We start from the raw sequence: 23,987 nt of genomic DNA, 5'->3' as shown, positions 1-23,987 counted from the left end.
ACCGCCGATGCGCATCTCTGGGTAATCGAGTTCGCGGGCGTAACGCGTTCCGGGTTCGGTTTTCGTCGCCGCGTATTTTAGCCGCGGCGCGGCTGCGAAAGGCGGGGCTTGATTGCGCCGGTGCCGCTCATTGTCTCGGTTAATTAAGTTTGTGAAATTCAGCCGCGGCCTGCGGCGGCTCCATATTCACAAGCCGCAACCACGCCGCACAATCGCTCGTCTCAGTTCGATCCGTTGTTCCAGGCGCCGTTCCGTTCTCTCCTCTTCCCCCGGTGCGGCGGCTCCGGCTCCGGCTCCGTTTCGCGCTGTAAAAACCCTCGACGGCATCATTATCGTTATTTAATATCCCGTCATTAGCGAGCTGGGCTAGTGCAGCGACTCGCCCCGTTGTTTATGTACCCCGTCGACTGGCGACATGTCGTTGAGTCCGATGCCCCCTTTTTGCGGGGTGCAAGTTACGGACGCGAGGATCAACGACGAGTAGCGAGAAAAGGGTTGCAAAGAGAAAAGCTCCAGCTAAACCCCCTCCCAAAAAAAAAAAGGAGAGACCTCGTCGATTGCGGATAATATAATACATGTAATCTAATTCGGAACGACTATACGGTATACACATCCGCGTGTGCAAATGATGGATTGACAGGGGAATATATTTTTATGCGGGTGAAGCCTCATTGAATAATCCCCGAGCTGTTTTATGGCTGCACTCGGTGCACCCCGCTCGCCTCGTGACGTCACGTAATGCATGAATTTCAACTCGGCGCTATACGGCACTGTATCAACCTGCAGCCGGCTTACCGGACCGCCCGGTCAAATGGGGTGGGTCACCCGGGCTCGATCCACCAGATTGTCTGCGCCCAGATAGGCGTTGGTGTTTACTCGTTTTCGAGGCCCATTACGCTCCGTATTCCGGTTATTGACGGATCGCGTTTTTATTCCAGGTTGTATTTCACCACGCGAGTTTTTACTCACAGGTACCCCCCCCCCCCCCCACATCCAGCGGGGCCAAATCGATTTCGATGAATCCAATTGACCGTGAGATCGGATGAGTTTTTTTCGAATCGCTTAGCGCGGTCATTGATCGTCACTTCGTTTTCTTATATACATGCATATGTGTGTATCTTCGAAACGATCGTAAATCAAATCTTCAACTCACTTTCTTGGACAAAAATTAACTGGAATTTAAAGTCGGACTATTATAAATCCAGTTATGGCGCTTATGACTCGGTGGAATCAGAACGCGCAATCATCGATACAATCGCCTCTAAGGAGCTTGAGGCGTTGCCAGAAGCCGTGACAATCATCCGTCTATTCTCGTCGGTTGAACGGTCCGCGCAGGTGCGCTGGAAATCGTTAATCAGCACCGAGCCGTGTTAATTAACCCGTGAATCTCATAACCACGGACGTTAATTGCCTCTAAAGACGTTGCGCGGTGTTGCGTGCTTTGTGTTCTGCACGAACTCGGTCTTCTTCGATTTTTTACTACTCCGTATTTTCGCACCCTTCAACCCTTTCGCCATGCTCGCTTCCGGCTCGCCTCGGTATTTCACGAATCGATCAACGCACTCCCAGAATCGATTATCGACTACGAATCCCCGGCCCACGTTTGGCCAGCATCGGTGACTGTGCCAGGCCGAAAAATTCCACCCCTCATTCCGAGCTGCAGTTTGAAATTTATGATGCTTCACCGGCGTCCTCATTACGAATGTTGTATTTTATTATAACTCGATGATATATTGGCAAATTACGTCCGTTGCGGATTGCGTCCGCGCGCATGCAGATATTCGTTGTTTGAAACGTGGCCTCGGGCCGCGGCTGTTTTGTATTTCATAGTTTGAATCCTCGACGCGTTGTTATAACGCTGCAGCGATGATTTAAACCCCCGTGTCGAGGCCGTCAGTGTGCTTTCGGTTTTCCACCTGGTAGATTATAGAACCGCCATCCCATCCCGGCGCTCTTTCAACGACGTGAAACTTTCCGAGACCCTTCACTAGAACCGGGCCAATTCGCATTCTGCGAAAGGCGCCCAGCCATGTTTGGAATTTGATTAAAATCGGGGGTGGCGGCTTGGTATGTGGGTGGACTCGGGTGACTTCTCCGCTAGTTACAGAGTTATTCGGCTCGGCCTAACCCGCTGATTCCGCCAACTTACCAACTCCCTATAGGTGCTCCTTAAACGGCGCAAGAATTTCCACGAAGCGATGAAAACTCCCACCGAATTACCACTCGACATTCAAATTCATTCTGCAATATTAAATTCCTCGCAGACACTTGCGGATTGATTTAAGAAGTATCTGCAGTGAGAGCGTGTTTTTCAGTTTAAGTTCGAAATATCTCGCGCTTGATTCTCTTCGCAATCGCAACTGATAATCGAAACAACGCGATGGAATGTCATCCGAGTTGTTACAAGTGGAATGCGAAACGTATGAAATCCCGTCGGAACTAAATTCTCGATCAGATCCAGGCCTTCGTGAAAAACACCGCGTACAGCTGGCGATAAATTATTGAACGAAACGAGAGAGGAGCGTGCGCGGGGGGGGGGGGGGGGGGTAAAGGTTGCGGGGTTCGTTTTTCGGTAGACGATCCAATATTGCAAACCCAAATTGGTTGGTCTCAATAGAGGTTGCATGCTCCTCGGTAACCCGTATAGCCCATTCCGGGTGCCTCTACGGTGCCATTGCCGGGTGCCGGGTTTAGGAAAGGGTCGTATAGCGGCGGGGGTGAGCAGCGGGTTACAAGACGAAATAAATACAATATTATGCAAACGGGGAGGTTGATCGCAGGCGGCAAAGCCTCGAAATCTCGGGAATCCCGAATAAATTGACACTAAACGCTAGGGGCTCCTCGAAGCGAGTGCGAAGAGGACGAGGCGGCGCGGTTCCGGGGCGACGGAAAGAGACGGGGGACGAAAAATATATTGATAGCTTCACAACACGCCGTTCCAATATCACCTAACAGCTATTTCGCTTATAGCCACCGAGGAGGTTAGGGTCGGACCTGGGCGTGTTTTCCGAAAATCTATGCATAGCTGCGCGGCAATGATAGAGGGTTCGCCCTCTGCCACCCCTCGACTTCGCTTCCTCCGACATCCCGGCTGAGCCGAGCTCAGTGCGTAACGGGACCGTTGTACAGCAATTTTCTTGTGCCTGCACGGCTTGCGACGGTATCGAAAACGAGGCGCAGGGGAGGGCCGGCCGGCCACTCGTTGGCAGGTCTTACTTGACTGGCTGGAAGTCGAGGCGAGTAAACGAGGCGCGTTTCGCTTATGGGAATACAGATAATTATCACGTTTGAAACGTTCTAGTTGCAGGGCGGGCAGCAGAAACTCCTCCGAATCCGAGGCCCCCGGGCGCCAATTCCCGGTTGATGCTTACATCCGAAACCGGCAATCATCCCCAGTCCAAAATCCCTCAGTCAGTTCTGCTGCTATTTAATTATCCATTTAAACTATGTAATTTAGTGGAATGGATTTCGAACCTACTCGTACTCGGCCAGGGTCGAACCTGTGTGAAACCGAAAAGCGTGGGAGTCTACGACTCCGAATTTCCTCCCCACCGCAGGACTCGGTTTTGATACTCATCCGCGCATTCGTCCTGCATCTATTCCTTTTTCTCATACACCAAATTTTTCACCGGACTAAACGAACGGACGGGCGTGGCGACGCAAAGTCTCCCCGACTCTCTTCGCGTTTTCCTCCTTCCCTCCCATCTCGTGTGACACGGGCACCTCAATCACGAGTAACGCCCAGACCTGTCATTATCACGCGCGCGACTGCCAGGATACCGACACCTCTACTCACCCTGGGAGAGGAACGAAGAGGGAGGAATCGAACCGCGACAACGAACGCTTGGACATGTTCGGACGCCTCCTCGTCACTTGGCCTCGAGGACGAGGTGGAAAGTGGAACAGAGGGACCACACCTCCTTCATTGTGTCCTCCAGGAAGCCGACATCCCACCGTCGGAGGGAAGACTCGGCGGACTAACACGAACCGGCCGTTCAATCTCGCCTTTCCTCTCCGCCTCTCTTCCGTCCCAGGGAAAGAGAGTCCTGCACCGCTGACCCCTGGGATTGTCTCCCAATTCCATTGATTAGGGGAACCCCGGCTTATCGACCCCGCGACGATTGCGTCTCGCTAATGAAACGGCCGGGAATCACGTGCGCCTAATCGACCGCGAGAGATACGAAATTAAAAACTTTCTTCGTGTTTTCCTTTGTTTCTTTCTCCGCATCAAGGCGAGTAAATTCAACTTCCAGTGCACAGTTGCAGATTCGGATTGTTCAACAGGTAGAATGCGAGGGTTCTTCCGAGGATCAATCTTTCCGAGAGCTCGAGTATCACCTGTCGCAGCGAGTCCAGGTATGGGGGGAGTATTCGACCCGGTGTATCATGGGTGGAGGGCGGTTGGTCCGAGGTCCGTCGAGAAGGCAGAGGCTTGAAATAGTTGTTAGTTTGGCTGACTGATAGACGGGCGCGCACGCCTGGTACGGTGACGAAGCAGATCCTGGCGCGATATCTGGCGCTCGGTATCCTCTCTGCTCTTCCCTCGTCCCTCCCCGAGTCAGCGTTGCACCAGCGTGGCATACCATCTTCGGGTTCTGCTGGCTTATCTGGTATCAAGACAAACTCTCTTCGCTGGCATGTCGCGCTCGCATACCGTCGATGCATTCCATTGTGTTTCTCCATAATTACATACAAAGGGACATCGCGTCCCTTCTGCCGGTGACTCATCACGTGGGAAATCTCACGAAGGACATTGTGTCTCTGCTCGATTCCGTGCGTTCCGTACCACCATGCAGGCACAATTCGACCTCGTTTTGCACAAGTTATTGCAGACTGCGTTGAGGAGACTGGCTAGACCGCGTTAGGACGGTTCGGGGTTGAGCAAAGGACGCTGACGTCGCGTCTTCCGTCAAATTCTAGGACAGACGTAATTCCTGACGGAGGTGCAGTGGAGGCGACCGGCAACGAGCACCCCCCGGAGGCGAGAGCGTGATGACGAGGCGCGATCTCCGTCGGCTCCCACGCCCCCGACGCCCTGCTCGTTAGCCAGAGTCAGCAGCGGACGTCATCGACGTGTCATTCGGAACCCAAGGCGCGCACCGGGTTCATTCCCGCGCCCATCCACGCCCACTGACATCGACCTGACGCAGCATGCGACAAAACGCTCCTCGCAAATTACCGAGACTCCGATCCCGGGACACCGACGCGACCCTCCGACTGGGGGGTGGGTGGGTGTGTCGATAATTATAGTGAAATCAGAGAACCGTGAAGGCCAATTCGGATTGGTGCCTGGCAATCCGCACCCCTGTTATATAACTTCACGCAGGCTTTTATATCGTCGAAGAGCCTTTTTGGTCGAACGCGTCTTCGTGCCTCGTCTTTTGCCAGTCCGCACCCTCCAGGCGTCTCGGTGAATCCCAACCCAGGGATATTGGCCATGCAGCAAAGACACACGGCTTCTGGCCCTCTCCTCTCATCTGAAAGGAGAATAAGAATAATACCAAAAGCGAGGGCGGGGCTGCAGCAGTGGAGCAAGTGTATAGGGGAGAGAATTAACCCATTCAGTAGGTGGAGGCGCGGCGAGGAGAGGGAGGGCAAACAAGCGATAAAACGAAAATGAGCGGTAAAAAGACAATATGAAAACGATTTGGGTCTCTGACGGGGTTTTGTCTGGAAGAAGGTGGTGCCTTGTCTTAGAGAAACCCAGTCTGAGGAGGCGGAAACGATCCGAAGGAAGCGAGCTAAGTGTGTAAATGAGTCCCGGAGTCCCGTCGTCCCGTTATCCCGATTGCCTCGAGACGAGCCCTTCGCGACCGTTTCTGCACCGCTTGCGACGACACGAGGGGCGTCGAATCTTGTGCGATTTCTCAAAAGCTGCAGCTTCGGTCAGCTGATTCTTCCAAACTTTTTTCACCCCCCTCTCGAACGTCTTCCGACTCGCGAACATTGCGAGTGGTTTTCCACAATACACGAAAGTGAACGAACCCCTCCCTTCCCGTCTGCGAGGGTACGTCGGGATGCTCGCGGGGTGGTCCCGAGCCGCCGCCGGCACTTAAGACTATTGTTTTCAATGTAATTGGATAGCTTCAGCTCGTGCAGGGGAGGAACGACTAGCAGGCAGCCAGAACTCGCTCGCTCTGGCGGACGGCAGTCGTCCCCACGAACCTTCGACAATTATCTTGATTGTTTTATGCATATAACAACAGAGGAGGAGGAGGGAGGGAGGGAGGGAGGGGGGAGGGAGGGAGGATTACAAAGGGAGACCGTATTTCTCCATTTCTCGATAAGCAGCAGCCATCTGTAGCATCGTCCAGCCGAGCTTGTGCCGCGACGCGTTCTTTCCGCCAGGAAGAAACTAAAAATCGTTTTTTTTTTTTGTTTTAACTATATGCGAAGGACGAAAATGCGCGAGAGCATCCGAATCGTCGTTTTGCAAGCGAGTATCGTGCCACGATATCCTGACAGTCGATACCCGCCTCGTAAGCCAATCCTGAACGCGATAGGGTGTTGAGTTTCAACAGGAGTAGCTCGTCTCGAAGCAGCTGCCTCTTATCCCGCAGTCTCGTCTCAACAACGGCGACGGATGAATGCGGCGGATATTGGGTGGATGGCTTTGTCCTGATAGATGGCGATACCCGGCTCTTTGCATGCTCTAAGTGGCGTAATCGGCAAATATGCCTCCGGGTAATAAATATCGATAATCACTGATGATCTACTGGGGGACAAACAGAGAGGGGCAGGATAGCGGTGTAAAAATCTCTGGTCACGTGCATATGAAGATGTAACAGTCGTGAAAAGAACGGGATTCGATAAATTGAATGAAAAAAAAAAATAAAAAAAACTTCGAAACCCTTGCGGCTCGACGTGAATCTTCTCCTCGTTTTTCGTCAAGAGGAGAAGAGGTAGTGGCGTCGTTCGAATACGAAGTAACGAGACGTTAAGGTCCCTCTCGCAATTACTCGCAGTTCTTCACTCGATAATGTAGCCGGGTGCCCGGCAGGGTATCTGCGCGTTTCTACAGACATAAACATCGGCGTAGCAGAGCCGTCACAGTTGAGAGAAGTTTGTATTTTATCTCGTTTCATCTTGTCCACGTTTATAACTTCCGATCAAGATTACTCTGGCACAGTTGTACCTCGCCGCACGTTAATTAAACTGTAATTTCTCACTTAAGCCTCGTAAAATCTGACGATCACCGAGAAACGTGCGGGGTAACCGATTCCCGTAATGCACTGCGGGCACTTTTTTTTAAGGCCTTTTTACGCACGGGCCTTTTTCTTAAACCGTTAAACCACGGAATTAGCAACTATTCAAAGGTCAGCGGCGGCTTGCCATCGTCAGGTCAGCCGTCACGCCGCCTCGAACCAACCATCTGCCCCCGATCCGTCTGACGATAACACCAGCCTGCAGAGCCAACGACACTTTCTTCCCTCTTTATTATCTTGCGACACATAAATATAATAACTCGCTGCAGGTGCGGGACTTAAAAAATTAACGCGCTGCGTCCATTTCCAATATGCAACTCGATAATATACCCTCGTTTCTGTGACTGCGGATTGTATTTATTACTCCCTGGTACAGCGGTGGAAAAATTCTGGAAAAGTTTTCTCCAAACTGAGGTTAAGACTGGAAAAGGTCGTGAAAAAATTTTACCAACAATACAAGTAAAGAAACATAGTATGTTCTGAATAGGAATAATTATGAATTAAGAAAACACTGAAAATGGTTGAACGAACTATATTTTTTAAAATCTACCTAAGATAAAATTTTCCTGGAAATGTGAAATAATGGGCATTTTTTTTCTCTCATTTGTTGCAGCATCCCTACCCTTCGGAAGACCAGAAAAAGCAGCTCGCACAGGACACGGGGCTGACGATCCTTCAAGTCAACAATTGGTGAGTTGATTATAAAGTTTCGAAAAAATATTTTTCCCCTCGTTAGCTAGTCGGAAGTCTTCTTTTTCTTCAAGCTTATGTTCAACGCCGGGATTTTCATCTATACAATGTATACGCATACCATTACGTGATTATATTTATAAATCGCACGATAATCGTCGAATCTTCTGTGACGTCATGGGTGTTCGTACCCGTTTTTATACGTACGACTCACATTCTCTGACACGTGTTACAATTTTATCGCAATATACTTGTACGTATTACACGAAAGAACACAAGCTTAAGGAGCCTTTAAGACGATGTGGGTCGAGGCGAGAGCCTCCTGCGCAGTCGATGATTGCCAAGCGATGATTATTTCAATGGTCTCGTCGCGAGAGCTTAATGTAGTTTCTAGTACCTCATCAGTGGTATACGGCCAGATGATTTTAAATTCACGCACGATGCACGCGTGGATGACTGGGGTTAGAGGACGATACGAGATGGAAATTTACAGAGAAGAGAGAATGTCGGAAACGCTGTTTCCTTTTTTTTTTCAACGGAAAACTGACATCAGAGAATCGTATACGTATACGTTTCAGCCAGCTGTAGGTAATATATGCTTGCTGAGCGATTAATCGTTGCCCGATTTTTTCCTCTCGCCTCGAAACTTCGGTTTTATTATACACGCAATGCAATGTTTGAGAAAGAATATTCACCCACGCTCTCCTGATGGTCAATTCGCACTTTGCGAGCGCCGGTTCTTCTTCTTCGTCTCCGACTTCTTTTTTTTTTTTTTCTCTCTTACTCCTCTCCTTCTTGAATGCCTGTCCGACCGAGGCTCTTACCAAATTGGAAAATACGAGCTCGTCTCTTCTTGTGCGGTCCGTCGGGGCTTCGGGATTGCACCATATTCACGGTATCTTCGAGTGCTTCTCGATTATTTAATTTCTATATAAAGAATCTCGAGCCTCTATACGTTCGAGCCGCTCCTACTTTTCGGCGTGAGTTAAGGTGCCAATTTAGTCTCATTTAAAACCCGGCTCGATCCGATCCTCGAAACCCACGCGAAAAACGTGGACCGACACCGTTTGTGCCCATTGCATAAAACTCTGACTCATGTACGTACGTTTGACACTTTGACTGTATGTTTGGAAATCGAGACGATGAATGAAGCTTTCAATCCGAAGACCCGGTCATGCACCCGTGCGATTGCAACGATGATTTACAACGTCGATTTATTTTTTACCTCGATACACCGAAACAAAATACTTGGATCCGAGATAATATTTATTCCAATAATTCTTAGCAGATCATTTATTGTTTCAAACAAAAATATTTTCGATTCTTCCAATAAAAATGATTTTATTTCAAGTGAACTTTTCTTGCTACAAGTTAACAGCTATTTGATTCAACTATATTTTATTCACTGTATATCTCATATCTTGCAACATTGCAAATTGAGTTCAGGTATGATTACATTGGAATTCACCGCTTCCGGGCAATTGTTAATAATATTATAAACCCTCGAGTTACGTATCCGGGATAGAGCAAAAGCAAAACAGCAAAACACGGTAGCAACAGCGGCAGAAGTGACACTCATAGTAAAGTATGACGATAAATAAAATTCCGAAACACGTCTACCTGCAATGTGTGCAAAAACGATGGCTGCCAGAGCTGTGATGTCACGTGTTGACGATAAAAATAACAGAAACACGAGCCCTTTCGATAACGAGTCGCGTCTACTCGCCTCTTTAATCTTGAGCAAAGTGCTGGCCGGATTACTCCCGCTATTATGTATCGTCTTTACGATTTTGGTATCTAGGTCGGTGCGTGGATGTGCAGTGTGCAACATGCAGTCGACTGACGGTCCGCGGCCAAGAGATAGTCCTGCAATTTTATTGACTGAACTCAACTTCTCCGTCGTTAATGAGTCCTCGTCTTTGAGACGAGGATCGCGGTCGCGCGGTTTTGTACCCGTCTATCGCAGGTGTGCCAGATAAGTCGAAAGTTACAGCCGCAAGTGTTGAACCGTAAAGTGGTTATTACACCGCCAGGCCGCAATATTCTCTTACTTCGTGTCAAAATGTTTCCACTTTGCGCTCTTGTATATAATTATGCGTGTCTTTTCGCTTCCAACTATATTTCTCTTATGCGTCTACGGAATTTATTTGTTGTTGCGCCCCGGTCGAGTGGTGGAGAAATTTTTCCTTCTGCTTTCTTTTTTTACTTTTTTCTTTCTTTCTTCTTCTCACGTTTACGCTTCAACGATTTTGTAAGAACTTCACCGCATCGCTAAGGTTAATTTGATGAGCCATTTTACGGGCATTGCGATACGTGTAGATTTTGAAAAAATCAGGAAGACAGAATCGACCAGGTTGTGTGGTTCTTGACGATCAATTTGATTCGTGAAGAAGGAAGTCGTTTCGAAACTCATTAGTTTCTTTATTCACAGAAATGTTCACAGTTATTTCTCAGCAGAATCTGTTAGTTGTTGAACAATATTAAGTTAATCATACGTTCGACTGTGCTAGATCCAATTTGATAACTTGCCTAATTGCTCTGAATAAAAGCCTGCACGTATGCATTAGTTGATTTAATTCTAACGGAGCATTATTAAAAACAAATAGCGGAAAAGACTTTCTTTAACTAACAGATTAAACTTTCTTGTTGTGCAAAATCGTTGTTTCGAAAAATTCCGTTTATTTAACATTCAGTAAAATGAAACTCTACCCCAACTTCGTTATTCTCTAAAAGCTGACGGACAGTGATTTTTTTCAATATCCCTTCACGAATCTCGCGAAAAGTGTCCGACAGAATATTTTCCCCTCTTTTTCCAGGCGGGCAAAGACGGCTTGTCAAATTAACGGGGAAGGAAATATCGTCTGGGTTGTATTTCTTGACTCATAACGCGAGCGCTAATACCTAATACCCGCCTCCAGGGATCCGGTTTTAGAGGAAAATCCTGAGGGTAAGGAAGGGTTGAGCGTGGAACGAGGCGGCTGTTTCGGGCGTCGGAGGCGGCGGTGCGCTAAAGGAGCTTAGTCTGTCTTGTTTGTCTGTCGCGGGTGTCTGTCCCGCAGAGTCCCGATGATCCAGCGGGAGCCCTCCTCCCCGCCTTGATAGATGTTTCCCCGCGACACCTGCGTCACATCCAAATTATTGCCCGCCTCTCCCCGCTTCCCAGCATCTTCTCGTCCCCCTCTTTCACTCTCGCTCTCTCGCTCTCTCTCTCTCGCCGCGTCTATGTTTAACGTGAAAATTAAACAAACTTGAACACCCTGAGAAAGTAATCTCTTTGACTAACTTTAGAAGCGCGCGAGATCAGAATAATCCAGGGTTAGTCACTGCGCTATTCGGTGATTCAGGCGGCTCTCTCTGCGCTCCCTGCAAGCTGCAAGCTCGACGATTTACCTTCTCGGAATACTCGTATGTGTACACGCGAAAAATACTTTATGTTTTGCCACTGCAGTAGTTTGTTCATACCTTCGTTTCACCGTCTCGTTTTTTCTTCTCTCTTTACTTTCAACGATTATCCCCTGCGCGCTGCTCGCTCTTACAGTCTACTCCAAAGATTATTCGATACGGTAGAAATGCACTTTTGGCAGCTGAGTATAAATGCACCTACGATTCCCGTCCCTCGTGCAGGTTTGAAAGTTTTAATAAATTGTGGGACAGTCTTCGCGTGATCACGATATATGTATACATATATGTATAATTTACATGTATATCTTTTTCTTTTTTTCGCCCTCGTCGTAGCGCGGGTGGCTAGATGTTATAAATATAAAATGAACGTCCAGCGTCGCGACGCCCGGCGTCTTAGCGCGTTTATAATAAGAGGAAGACGGTGGTCGGGGTGGCCGGGGCGGCGGGGTAGACGAAATGCGTGGTAATTGAGCACAAATCAAGTTTAAGGAGCTCTCTCGTGTCAAGTCAACATGCTCGAACGTTCGCCTTCGAGTTCGTTCTCGGTGACGTCTTCGGCCCGCTCTTGACTCGTCGTCGCATTCGTTACGATTTCGCCCCGTGTGTCTGTGTGTGTAGAGGCATACAAACGATGCGTAGGACGTCGCAGTCACTCCCGTTGCCAATAATTTAGCAAAAACATCGTTTTATTTCAACATCTAAATCAAACGTTCCTCATAGCCCGCCTGTAAGGTCTCTCGTATATTTTTTCATTATTACTTTGTTCTCGATCTCTTTGCGATTTTTTCTTCTTTTTTTTCAATTTTATTTATTCATTATTTTATTTCTCTCCTCCTCGTTTCGCAGTGTATTATAAACCGACGAAATTCCGTTCCATTTCTATAAATTTCATTATACACGTGTGTTGTAAGCTGTATGAGTTTGCGTGGGTTTTGACGTTTGCGAATTGTTCGTAACAAATTGAATTATAAATTGTTCTTTTCTCTTTTTTGTTTTTTTTTTCTTCGTTTATTGCACACACTCCGTCAACGTTGAATTACTCAAATTAATACATATCATTGTAAATTAAACAAACTTCAAGTTTCGTTGGCTGCAGTGCAAGTTCGCAGAAGTGGATTTAAAAATTGAGTTTGCGTGGCCGTATAAGCAGTGCTAGCAGAATACACAATTCCGTATAAGCGGGGAACTTTTCGATCGGAATAGGCTCGGTTGTATTTTATAGCCAAGTCGATAAATTATCGACCAATATTTGCCGACCCATTTAGCTGGGCTCGTCGCTAAATCCACATAACTTTGTATTTGCCTCCGAGAATGGAATTAAAACCCGTTGCCGAATAAATAAAATCTGTATTTCATTGCCTTTCGCAAACTATAAATATAAAATATGCACCCACAAATAGGAGTATAAATATATATTTCGCACCTATAAAATTTCATAATTTTACCGTTAAATCAATCTAACCGCAATATTTTACAGTTATCTTTGAATTCATCTAAATTTGTGGTGAAGAAAGTTCTTTCGTACAATAGGTGCAGAGTAAAAATCTTGCAAGTCGCGTATAATGCGAAAATGAAAAAATCGGGAAAGAAGAGGGAACAAAGTTTGGACAAGAAAATAAAAAAAGCAGTGAACAACTCCTGTCTATATTTATCTCCGGCCACTTTGTCTGATACGAACGACAAATAGAAACGTAGTCTATTTTTTCTCTCTATCTCGCTCTGTATCGTGTTCGTCTTTTTTGCTCCTCCGGCTCCTCTTCCTTTTTCTTCTTCTTTCCCGTAATTTATAGACGCCCTGACTCGTGTCTAGAGGAGACTCTCCACGGGTTGACGACTGCACTTGGTCTTTCCTTTGCGCAATTAAGAGTCCCACACTTCTGCCCTCCAGGCAGCCGATATTTACGCATGCAGTGCGCTGCAGCGAAGAATTGCACTTTCGAAATAGCTACAGTCCAATTAGAATAATCTATGCAGGTACACTCGCGACTATCTTGTTTCAACGAATCAACTGATTTTCGGTGACCCGAGCCTCCTTTTTTATTATAATACAGATCTACTAACGTACACCCTCTCAATTGCAGTCTTACGGTTGCATCTTTTGGCTAGCGCCGGCTGAAATACACACACATACACACACATTTACCCATAATTTTCCGTCACATATATCAACCTGGACAGCAGTTGGAAGCACTGCCAGCTTGTTATATCCTGGACCCCCACACACACCAAAAACTGTGTAAATTGTCGCCCGGTGGATCCGCGGATCGCAAATTCGGCGGGAAATCTCTCGGTTTTAGGAAATTCATTCAGAATAATTTCTCCAGCGTCAATTAGCGCGAATTCACGCTAATATTCTTCCTAACTCAGAAGCTTTTCTTATACCCCTTGATTAACCAGAGGTTATTTATTATCCCTCCTTAACCGGATTCTCCCGGCACTTGCAGCGTGTATTTCCGTATTCGAGTCCAGCTTTAGGGATTGGTTAGTCAGGCAATGCCAACGCTGGTTATCAGCTCGCGTGCGTAAAACGTTACCCATCATATCTTCTACGGTCGTAGCTTCCTGAGGATTTGTAACCGCAGCGAGCTGCAGCTGAAGTAAACGTGACCGAGTCACAATCTAATTTACTACCTGACATGCGGTATTTTTTTTCTCTTGTTCTTCTTCTTCTTCTTCTTCTTTTTCTTATTCATATTTCCATCTCACCCCCGTCCCTCCCCCCGTTTTATTTCCTTTTTCAGCGGTTTTTTCCCCTCGTTTTCGCCCAGCGTTATAAGTTTACCTCGGCGCGGTTTGCGGGACGCACGCGTTACGTGAATTATGAATATAGACACAGCACCGTAATGTTCGGCGTCGTTAACATCATAACTGTACGTCGCGGCGTAATTTAGATCCTTGTAAAACCGAGGCCTGAGACCCGGAGACCTCCTATATTCAGCGCGCACGAGTTGCAGGTCAGGAACTTGCTAACGAGACATTTCGTTTCACAAAATTGTTTCGAGACTGGGAGTCGGTTGAATTGCTCCGTAAATCCTCCTACCGGATGTTGGTTACGTTTTCGCAAACAGCCCCGCCGCAGCGCTTGCAATTCCGTTCGAAACCCGCTCGCGGTTCTATAACAACATTTCCGCCAGCGCAAAAAGCCTCGCGAGTGACGGAATATTTCGATCCTCTCCGGACCCTCGTCCTCTCGTCTCCCTACGTTTTTCATTCGCTTACGCAAGTGCGCATAATTGAACCAGCGAGATTCTCGCCAAGGTGTGCCGGAGGTTGTTCAAGCTTGATCAAGCTCTTGATAAGCGGAAACCGGTGACGTCGCACACCCGGCTGACTTACGAGGGCCTCTTCACCTGCTGCAACGTGCGAGTAGGTATTTCGAAGAGCGGTAACGACTATTTGTAGATCCCGTGATAGAGCGATTTCCCAATTAGCAGTGCCATGAACGCCGCTTTCTCACTTCCTGAGGAACGCGTACCTCACACATACTATATATCTGCATACCTTAATACCTATATACTCACACCGGTTACAATCTATAAGTCGAATTTGTCGCCGATCGGATCACCGATTTCTACAACGAGGGTGAATGTTGTTCTCCTCAGCACAATCCATAATACGTCAAGTCGAAATACTTATACGACTTAAGTTCAATTTCAGCTTTAGCTATTCACAGTTTACTGGTTATGAATCTTCATAATGCAATTTACCTAGCACCGAGAAAGTTTATGCAGCCGACGAGAAGAACGATTTATATTTACCACCGAAGATCTAGAGGTCAAATTTGCGACTCGTGATTCTCGTCGTAACGACGGGTCACAGGGTTGAGTCACGTGTCGTATAAACGGGACTTTCATTGTTCGGATCGTAAAATCGGAGACCGATTGCGTTTGCAGGTGAGATGTACAGTCGTGAAAGTATGCGTCAGACGCACGCTTTACGCTTGGACTCGGCGTCTGTAACGGCTAGATCCGTAGAATATTTCGGAGGCGTCAGCTATGATGGATCGGTCTAATCAATCCGTGGCGCGGGTTTCCCGCGTGGAAGTAGCCGGAGAATCAAAGACGTTGGTATTTAAACCACCAGCTCTCGTGTATGATTTCTGTGAAATCGGTACCGGATCTAGATCTCCAAAAGCAGCCGGCAACGCGATGATCTCCTGCACGATACTCGAGGCAACGATGCTGGTTTCAGACGCTCCGTAAATCCCTGGGAAATTCTACATCGTCCGGACAACGTCGTCGCAGGTGCCAATAACCCGGGTGAATTTCTACCCCGCGGAACAGGATCTGGAGCTCCTTTTCCCCGCGAACAACAATACCTCTCTGATCGCCCCCCGCAGCCACCATTACCGACGCCTTCTCCCTCGCCCCTCATCTCCATCGCACAAATGGAAAACGGATTGATTAATCGTAGTAATTACCGATCAGCCCCCGCTAATTAGATATCCGACTCCTACCCCCGCGGCCCCAGAGGGTTTCCGTTCGGCGTGGGACGAGGCGAGCTGCAGGTTCTATTGTGTGCGTATGGCGGCTGCGAACGGCGAGCTGCTAGGCGGGGAGAGAAGGCGGCTAAACGAGATTGTTTGACGGAGGCGGCCAATAAGCCTCGGTGCGTCTGCCTACCGACTGCGTATCCCAGTTCATAACTGAGCCAAGTGCGCCGGCTGAGTCTCAAGACCGTCTGGTGAACGGGAGGACAGTGCGAAGCAGGACAACGGCACCTGCGGCTGGGAATTAGAGATTCATCTGGGGTTCGGGTCGTGTCGTTCTGGTCCCGACCTCGATTCGGGGTGTCGTTCCGATTTCAACCAATATGCATACATTTCAAGCCTGCAGCACTCGGGAATCTTTTATTGCATTAGGATCCGGCTGCATCTGTCCTCGAGACCTGAATCCCGTGCCTCGTTCATTTTAAAACGCGCGTGAAAGCCAACCTCTCGCAGTGGTGTAGCAGATGAAAATTTCGTTTCACTAGTCCTGGCAGTTATGCGTCTTAGAGCTGCGTCACTTTGATGCGGTTCGAGTTTTACCTAAGACGAGTAGATATGACCTCATAGTTAGACTCGAGGATGATTTTCCAGAGGATATTTTACCGGCGGGCTTTGTGGGGAGGACGATGTTACGGGGAAATATTATCGCGTGAATATTTAATGCTCACTAGACTTCTACGCCCATGGTGGATGGAGGAAGATGGATTACCGAGGAGTAGGCTAATGCAATAGGAGAGAATGGGGGGCATATGGAGCCAAATCTCTTGATGCCATTAGCTCCGACTTTGTAAATAGTTTTCGCCCGAAGAATAACAATCGAATTGACGAGGGTGGCGTAACCCTAGCCCTTCGTGCACCCCGTACCCACGTGGTGCACATAACTGCACCCGCACAGAGCGTGGACTTTGTTCGCGGAGCTGCTAGATGGCCCTCTTTCGCCGAGGAGTCAATAATGATTGATCACTGGGGATTGCCGGTCGAGATAGGGAACGCCGCGCCGCTTGGAAGGGTTGGAAGGGTTGTTGTGTCTGCTGGACCGAGAGCCGGAACGATCCCTGGTATTTGTTTTCGCCAAGAGGATTATCGTGTTATTAGTTCGCGTCGGTCAAGGGTTGCACGCCGGCTTCGAGCGTTCAAGAGCTTTCCGAAAGACACGCAAACACTTGGATATAGAATTACCACCTCGAGCAGTCCGTGGAGCCCCGCTGATTGGACGACCCTCAAACACGCCATTGACGGTGGAAATCGAAGGGGAAACCCGTGCCGGGACACTTCTTCTTTCCTTTTACACGTTTCCGGGACGCGTCCCCCTCGCAAAATCCGGTTACCACCAGAAGAGGTGATTCTTGGATGTCGCGTGTGTCCGGGAGCTCGTTCGGCAAGGTTTCCACCGGTGCGAAACCACCGCGCGGAAAAGATGAGGACAATGCTTTCATCATTGCCGCTCTTTCTTTCTTCCTTTCTTTCTTTCTTTCATTCATTCCCCCTGTGGTCGGGGGACCGCTTTCTTCCCTTTTACACTCTTTTTACCAGCAAAGAATCCATTGTCACGAGGCATTGTAGGCCCGGGCTACCGTCAGTCCCGCCCGATATCACTGTCTACCGAAGCCGACGAAGTGGTTGGTGGCCCACCGCGATAGCCCAGGGTCGGTTTTCTTTTCCAGTGAAAATCGCGGGGCGGCACGAAAAGAGGCTGGGAGAGCCTTGTTAAAGCTTGCCAACTTGCAGCGCGTTTAAAAGAGAAAAAGATAAAAAGAGAATGGATAAAGGAACGGAGAAAAAGAAAAGCCAGGCGCCGCTTTGACTCTCGTCATTTTCTTCCTTCCTTCAAAGTCCGCTCATCTCGACGGAGGGAAAATAGATTCTCTAAACCGACCGAGCGGCGCCGTGACTGCCGCCAATCGCCCCCGGCAACCCGGGTTCCCAAACACTCGTCGCGGCACCGCTGATCATCATCCCCGTGCCCGTTTTCTCTTTGACTGATAGTCAGACCCTCCCCGCGCTCCATTGGCAAATTTTTTCACTCCTTCCGTCCCGCTCCCTCTGAGGGAGTTCCTTCATCTTGCCCCGGATGAGGATGAAGATATCTTTCCGAGCATTACTCGGCGATCGCGGCATGATTGTCGTTCGGAGCCCCGCGGGAGACCGCCAGATGTTTCACGGCGACCCAATCAGCCCGACGACCCCCGCCGACGTTGTACCACCAGCGCGACAATCAACCATCAAACAATCCGCCACCCTCATCCAAGAGCTGGCTGCGGTCCCACTGCCCTCCGCAAAAACCTACGGTGCACCACCAACTCAAGGCGAACGAACCTTTGCAGCCTTTTCGCTGACTCCCCGCGAATGAGCATACGCTACCTCCTGCGTGTGGTCGTTCTTTGTCCGCAAACACTCCACCTCGTGAATAAGGGGGCGCATTTCTACCCACTTCGCTTTGACGAACGCGAATTTTCCTACCCTTCAAGGTTTACGAGTAGGGAATCGTTCAGGTGATAATAGATCCCGCCAGTCTACTCCTGGTGGTGATGGGGAATCGGTGTTCCTGGGAAGGTTCGTTGACCGTAAACCCGAAAGGGAGAAGTGGCGATATTACCCCGTTAGGGTGGGTGGCTAGGGTGTTTCTGGGAAGTAAGTAACTTAGGTAGGAAGGAAGGAAGGAAGGAAGGAAGGAAGGAAAACGGAGGTCTCCAGTTACGGGCTGGAAGTCTTGCGGACTCCTTTGTGCACCATTTGGAAGCCCGTTTGATGGCTGTTTGATGGTTCGTGGGGCCGTTATTGTCTCCGAACACATCCGTGACCCGGAGTATCCGAGTATCGAAGTAGGTACGGCTCTCCACGAGCGTTGGACACACATCTGATAACGTCCAACGAGGAAATTGTTAAAAACCGCGCGGTCCCATGACGCTGAATGTAGATGGACTATTGTTTAGTTGAACAGTGATCCTCTCCCCCTCCTCGTTCTTCGCCGAGCTGCAGCCCACTCTGCCTCTTTTTTCACACCAGTTTTCTTGTTCTTCTTATTTTCCTTCGAAGGAGTTTCTGTTGGGAAAAGTCGCGGATGGCGGCTAGTAGTAACTAAGTTTTTATTGGACAGTATATTTCTCGACCCGATGGCTCCGTCTCGGCAATGTCTAACCCGTGTGAGAAAGGTCCCTTCGTATCCTCAAGGGATGCTGGTACTTCTCTCGTTGACCACTCGCTCACACTCGGCTATCAAACTGAAATCAATTTTCAACCATGTGCCGCTCGCGCAGTCGGGGATCGTATACCTTCTATTGAGTGATGGAAAATTCATCATCGGAAACGAATTGGCGAGGTGAATAAAATAGCTGGAAGTTTTCCCACGAGAGACGAAAAACGGCGTGGAACTTGGACGTGGAAATACATGCGGAGGCTCGCTTTCCCCTATATTTCGAGCAAAGCATCGCGCTCCGTGTAGGCCTTGGCACATAAGCTCTTCGTGTCTCTTACGCATTACAAACGACGCTCAGTGTTTCCGTTTACCTGTGGGAGGTGGGGACGAGGTAGAGAAGGCCGGCTTTACAATTACCCGGCGTTTTAATTAGCACTAATTGTTTATCCCGCGTAGAGGGTGTGTAACACTTGAGTGGCGATCCAGCTGGGATGCGTGAGCCGGCGGGTAAAGCGATCTCTCACCGCTCGGTGCGCGAAAAATCCAATTTGTAGGCCCCGGACGATCCGGGACGAGTTCCTCGGGCCGAACAACTCCTCTGGGACCTTGGCCACCTGACCCATTAAGGGAAAGAATACGGTGCCGCGCGGCTCTTCCGCGTTGTCTACGGCCCGCCAAAGGGCACGAGGCTCCTCGTTGCGGTGGCGTTTACGAGTCTACGAAGGCCGATTACTGTCCAACGACCGTAATTTTCTCGAGGTACGGGTGACCTCGTCGTCTTATGTATAGTTGATGCCCATAAGAGACGGCTGGGGGCGAGAAAACCTCGCGTTTCGCAGTCAAGCCGCAGTTGCGGAACACCGCGAGGCGACCGCGGGATGAAGGGAGAGGGGAGAGTGGGTCTGCAGAGGCTGGAAATTGGGTTGGTCGGAAGGCTCGGCTCCCTTTTTTCTTTTTCATCTTTCTTCCTTCCACTTTTCGTCCCCCAGGATACCCACTTCCCACTTCCCTGCACATCCACTACCCCGATTTCATTTCTTCTACAAGCGCCTCGTCATCATTTTTCATAGAGAAACCCAACCCCGGTATATCCTACAGGCACCCCAGGAAAAAAGTACGCGCGGGAATTTGGCTAATACTACATCAAACTTTACAATTCGCTCGGCGATCTTCAGACGACGAAGAATATCCGCGCAGAGATTCAAACCTGGGACGATAAGAAGAAGAAGAAGAAGAAGAGGATGACGTAGGCGTGGTGGAAAATCCTCGCGGCTTCGACGTTGCCGTCAATTCCATCCGTGTAACCGGGTGCCCCGGACTTTATGGTGCATCACTCGAGCACCGCAGTGGACACTGAGTCGCTGCCATGCCGAAGACGAGCGAGACGCAATTTAGAATATTCGGTGCCGGATGTCAGCTATTGCTCGCCCACCGTGCCGCCATTATGTCATCATCATTCTCTTCTACGGCGACCCGACCGTCCTGACGTTGACGGGAGGCGCGCGCCTGGGCATCACTCATCGCTCGTCCCCGGGCCCAACTGCAGACACCCGCTTCACTTCACATCACATCACATCACATCACTTCACTTACGCCTCGTCTGACTAAACAATATTTATCGCAGCTTCGGGCTGCTGAATTGGAGATCCGGTGCCACCCACGGCCCTCCGTCAACTCTCTCCCTCTGTCGCACTCGCTCTCTCAGTCTTTCTTCATCTTCCGTCTTCTTTCGCATTTGGAACCCTGTTGTTTAGCCCAGTCTTTACGTGCAGTATCTCGTCTCGTCGTCGACTCCAAGTCTTGCTGATGCCACGTCTCAACTTCTGCACTCGGTTTATTCTCCGTCCGGTAAAGAAGATGAATGGCGATAACACCGCGTGCGGTTTATGCGAGGTTAAATGTCGGCCAAAAAACCATCTGGACGTTGTACTTTTTTTTTTGCACATCTGATATCTTTATGGAGCATTCGCGATGTATTCTAAGATCCTTCGGATAAGCGTGCTCTTCCTCCTTACGGCCGAAAACCGCGAGACGGAACCGAGAATTAAGTTGAAAAGACGACGGATCGGCGGTGAGATTATTGTTACTATTTCCCAAGATGGTGGGATGTGGCTGCCAGCAAGGGGGTCGGTTGGCTCCGTTTTAACGATTCCAATTTTGTGCTCTCTCCTACGTAATCGCGGGAGCCTGGCAGCGCGGGCGCCAGTCTCCGAGGAAATCATTGAAAATGCAACTTAAGGAAATCCTCGGATATTGTGTTTTATTATAAACACAACCGCGCCCCGCACGACTTTGCATGTGAATATTTTCGGATTCGAGAATACGATGTTCGCTCCTCCTCATCCCCAGGGATTTCCCTTCTCGGGATCCAGACAGTCCTGATCGTCGGGATCGACTCTGCTCGCTACGCAAGTGAGCGACAAGGAAAAAGAGAAAGAGAGAAAGAGAACTTGAGTGCGCCACCAGGAATTCCAATTCCTCGAAAGAATTGAAGACGCGGGAATGAGGAAAGGGCGGTGCTCTAGTCTATGTATTGCAAAGAGCGCGAATGCTGAAGAATGTTGAATCAAATTTTCCAACGTAGCGTCGCCTGTCGGGGAATCCTCCTTTTCTTTATCGCCGTTGTTTTTTTTTTTTTTTGTCTCTCTCTCTCTCTACTTTTCTCCCTTTTTCGCCGTCCACTGCCGTCGTCTATGATCGCGCTTAGCATGACAATGAGAGAACGAGAGGAGGAGAGAAAAATACGAAGAGAGAGTCGGAGAGAGCGCCGCGGCGGTGCGCGTTTTGACAAATCGTTCGAGCCGAGCGCTGGAGATGCCCTTTTTTGATCCCCCGGTGGGGTTCGCCTAATTCCTCGGAATGTTTTCGTCTGGCGTCTCGCTGGGCGCAGCTTGCCTCCTTCCACCAAAATTCTCCTCCGTTTCTCCTCGCCCTCACCTCCGCAGACGCAATTCTTACGTCGGCTTACTTTTGTCGTTGTCGTCTTCGGATCTCCCTCAGCTCGCATGCCATTCAACCGTCACTGCGTTTAGATGCTCTCCACGCGTACTAAGACGTGAAATTTTTCCCTTCCTCCTTAGAAAATTGCAAACTTTGTACCGGGTGGTGAACATTCATCGTCACCAATGCATTGCTTCCGATGAAAACTGAGTGAAAAATAGAGAAACAGTGAAAACCATCGCAGCACCGTCTACCTAAGAACTTTTCGCAAACGACCCGTCGCCTTGCGACGATCCGTCGGGTTCCTACGTGCCGTGCGAACAGCGTCGGCGTCGAGGAGGGTGCAAAAGCTGGGACGGTGGCGGGGGTGGAGGGTGGAGGACGCTCGGGAGTGTAAACGAAATGGCCCCCGAAGGGGTGATAGAGGCTACCTAATAGCTCACCGAATTGCCCCAGAAACATCTTTTTAATGAACTATTGCTCTGCGCGAAATGAAAAGAGACGACATCCGGGGTCGGGTTGCTGCAGCTTGCAAGCTCCTATAGCAAACCGAGTGGAACAATTTGCAGAGGAAATGAAACGCAAGCAGCAGTGACTGTACCTTTGCTTCGTTTGAGAATGCAACCTTGCATCGTGGCCCGAGCTGACTTGAGACCATTTTCCTTACAGGATCATGCGAAAATGCGAAAGTACAAGAAGAGGGCGAAGGATGCGGGAGCTTAAGGCGTCGATCGAGCGGCTTCGGGGAAAGGAACATAGCCCTGGGCCTGTCGGGCTCTGTAATTATACGGTAGCTAGCAACTACGGCAATTTAGGCAACGGCATGATGCTCCCTTCCCTCAATCTCCGTCCTAAACTGTAAACTCGTCGACCAGGAGAACCTGGGTCCAGCTACCGGTTTTCCGCGAGTAATATTCCCCGGTATATATCTCGTAAGGTATTAATGGTTGGCGGGCAAACGAGGTGCCGTAACTTCACCGCCGGTCGTGCAATTAGCCAAATGTTACGGATACCTACGCGTGCTCGGTCGAGATATAGGTGTGGATAGGTGTGGATAGGTATGTGTATCGAGTTCTAACACCTCTCTTCTTCAAGTTTCGGCACCATATTAGGCAGAACTAGAAGAACGACGAAGCGACGCCACAAAGTTGCACGACTGATTTGTACTCTCAAAGTACCAACGTCGATGGCAGTTTGTTTCTGTTCCTTATTCTTATTTCGTTTCTTTGTAGCGTATGGATAATATGCGCTAAATCTGCAGATAATGATTTTTATTACCGCTGCCTCTAATTTTTATTTTTTCTCTTTGTTTTTTTTTATCATCTCATTTCGTTTTATGTTTCCAATTGTTTTTTCTCCTTCGGACGCGCGTAAAAATCACCAAACTGGATAACATTTACATAGGTACGGTGGTCTGTTATCGCTTAGCTATTTCGAAGATCGTTTGATCTCTGCGGCGGCAGCTGTAGAAGTTCCTATTGTCAACAATGATTCAGTAACCGTGTTATACGGCCAGTTCTCTCGTTTATAGGGTGGTTAAAACGCGTTTGTCGGTTCTCTGATCTTCGTCAAACTACACACATCTCATCCTGTCTATACTCGAAGCAAACAACCCCCACGCCTGCATCGATTCAACCTGCAACTGTTCCGCGTCTGCAAAATACTATAATATTCCAGAATCCGAATAAAAATTTCTTATAAAAACGTTCCCTCGAAGATGTGACATTCACGATTTTATTTCTCTTTGTTTCAGGTGAGTTCACATCATTATACCTACGCAAAACTACTGCTGCACGATATCTGTGTATAAACCAACTGCTCAAACTTCGGTGAGTGACTCTAGACTAAATTGTGTATGAGAAAGGATTGAATGTATATACATATATATATATATATATATATATATGTAGAAAAAAAAAGAAAAATACAACGACATCTACGTTATACGGCAGTCGAATCTCCGGCTGTAGTCGGATATGCATGTATAGGAGAAACCCGTCGCGGGTGGATTGAAAAATGCAAATCGGTTCTGAAAGTTGGGAAACGTAGTCGCATCGTCGAAACGCGGCGCAGAACGTTGGGGGTGGAGAAGTCGATCTGGTGGACCGTTCGGCTGTGTTACGTT

The 23,987-nt window shown here is 48.8% G+C and overlaps 1 protein-coding gene across 2 annotated transcripts in view; it reads left to right on the top strand.

Annotated features, from left to right (window-relative positions):
• The window catches only part of LOC124405115 (homeobox protein homothorax), a 287,444-nt gene that overhangs the window by 224,540 nt on the left and 38,917 nt on the right, over positions 1-23,987 (top strand). For both annotated transcript variants that reach the window (XM_046879750.1, XM_046879749.1), the window contains exon 11: positions 7,819-7,895. In XM_046879750.1, coding sequence (XP_046735706.1) covers positions 7,819-7,895 — 77 coding nt within the window. The remainder of the gene's footprint in view (positions 1-7,818; positions 7,896-23,987) is intronic.

This window comes from Diprion similis, chromosome 4 (assembly GCF_021155765.1).
Source record: "Diprion similis isolate iyDipSimi1 chromosome 4, iyDipSimi1.1, whole genome shotgun sequence".
NCBI lineage: Eukaryota > Metazoa > Arthropoda > Insecta > Hymenoptera > Diprionidae > Diprion > Diprion similis.
Note: the sequence above shows the minus strand (reverse complement) of the source record. Positions and strands in the feature narration are given on the sequence as shown.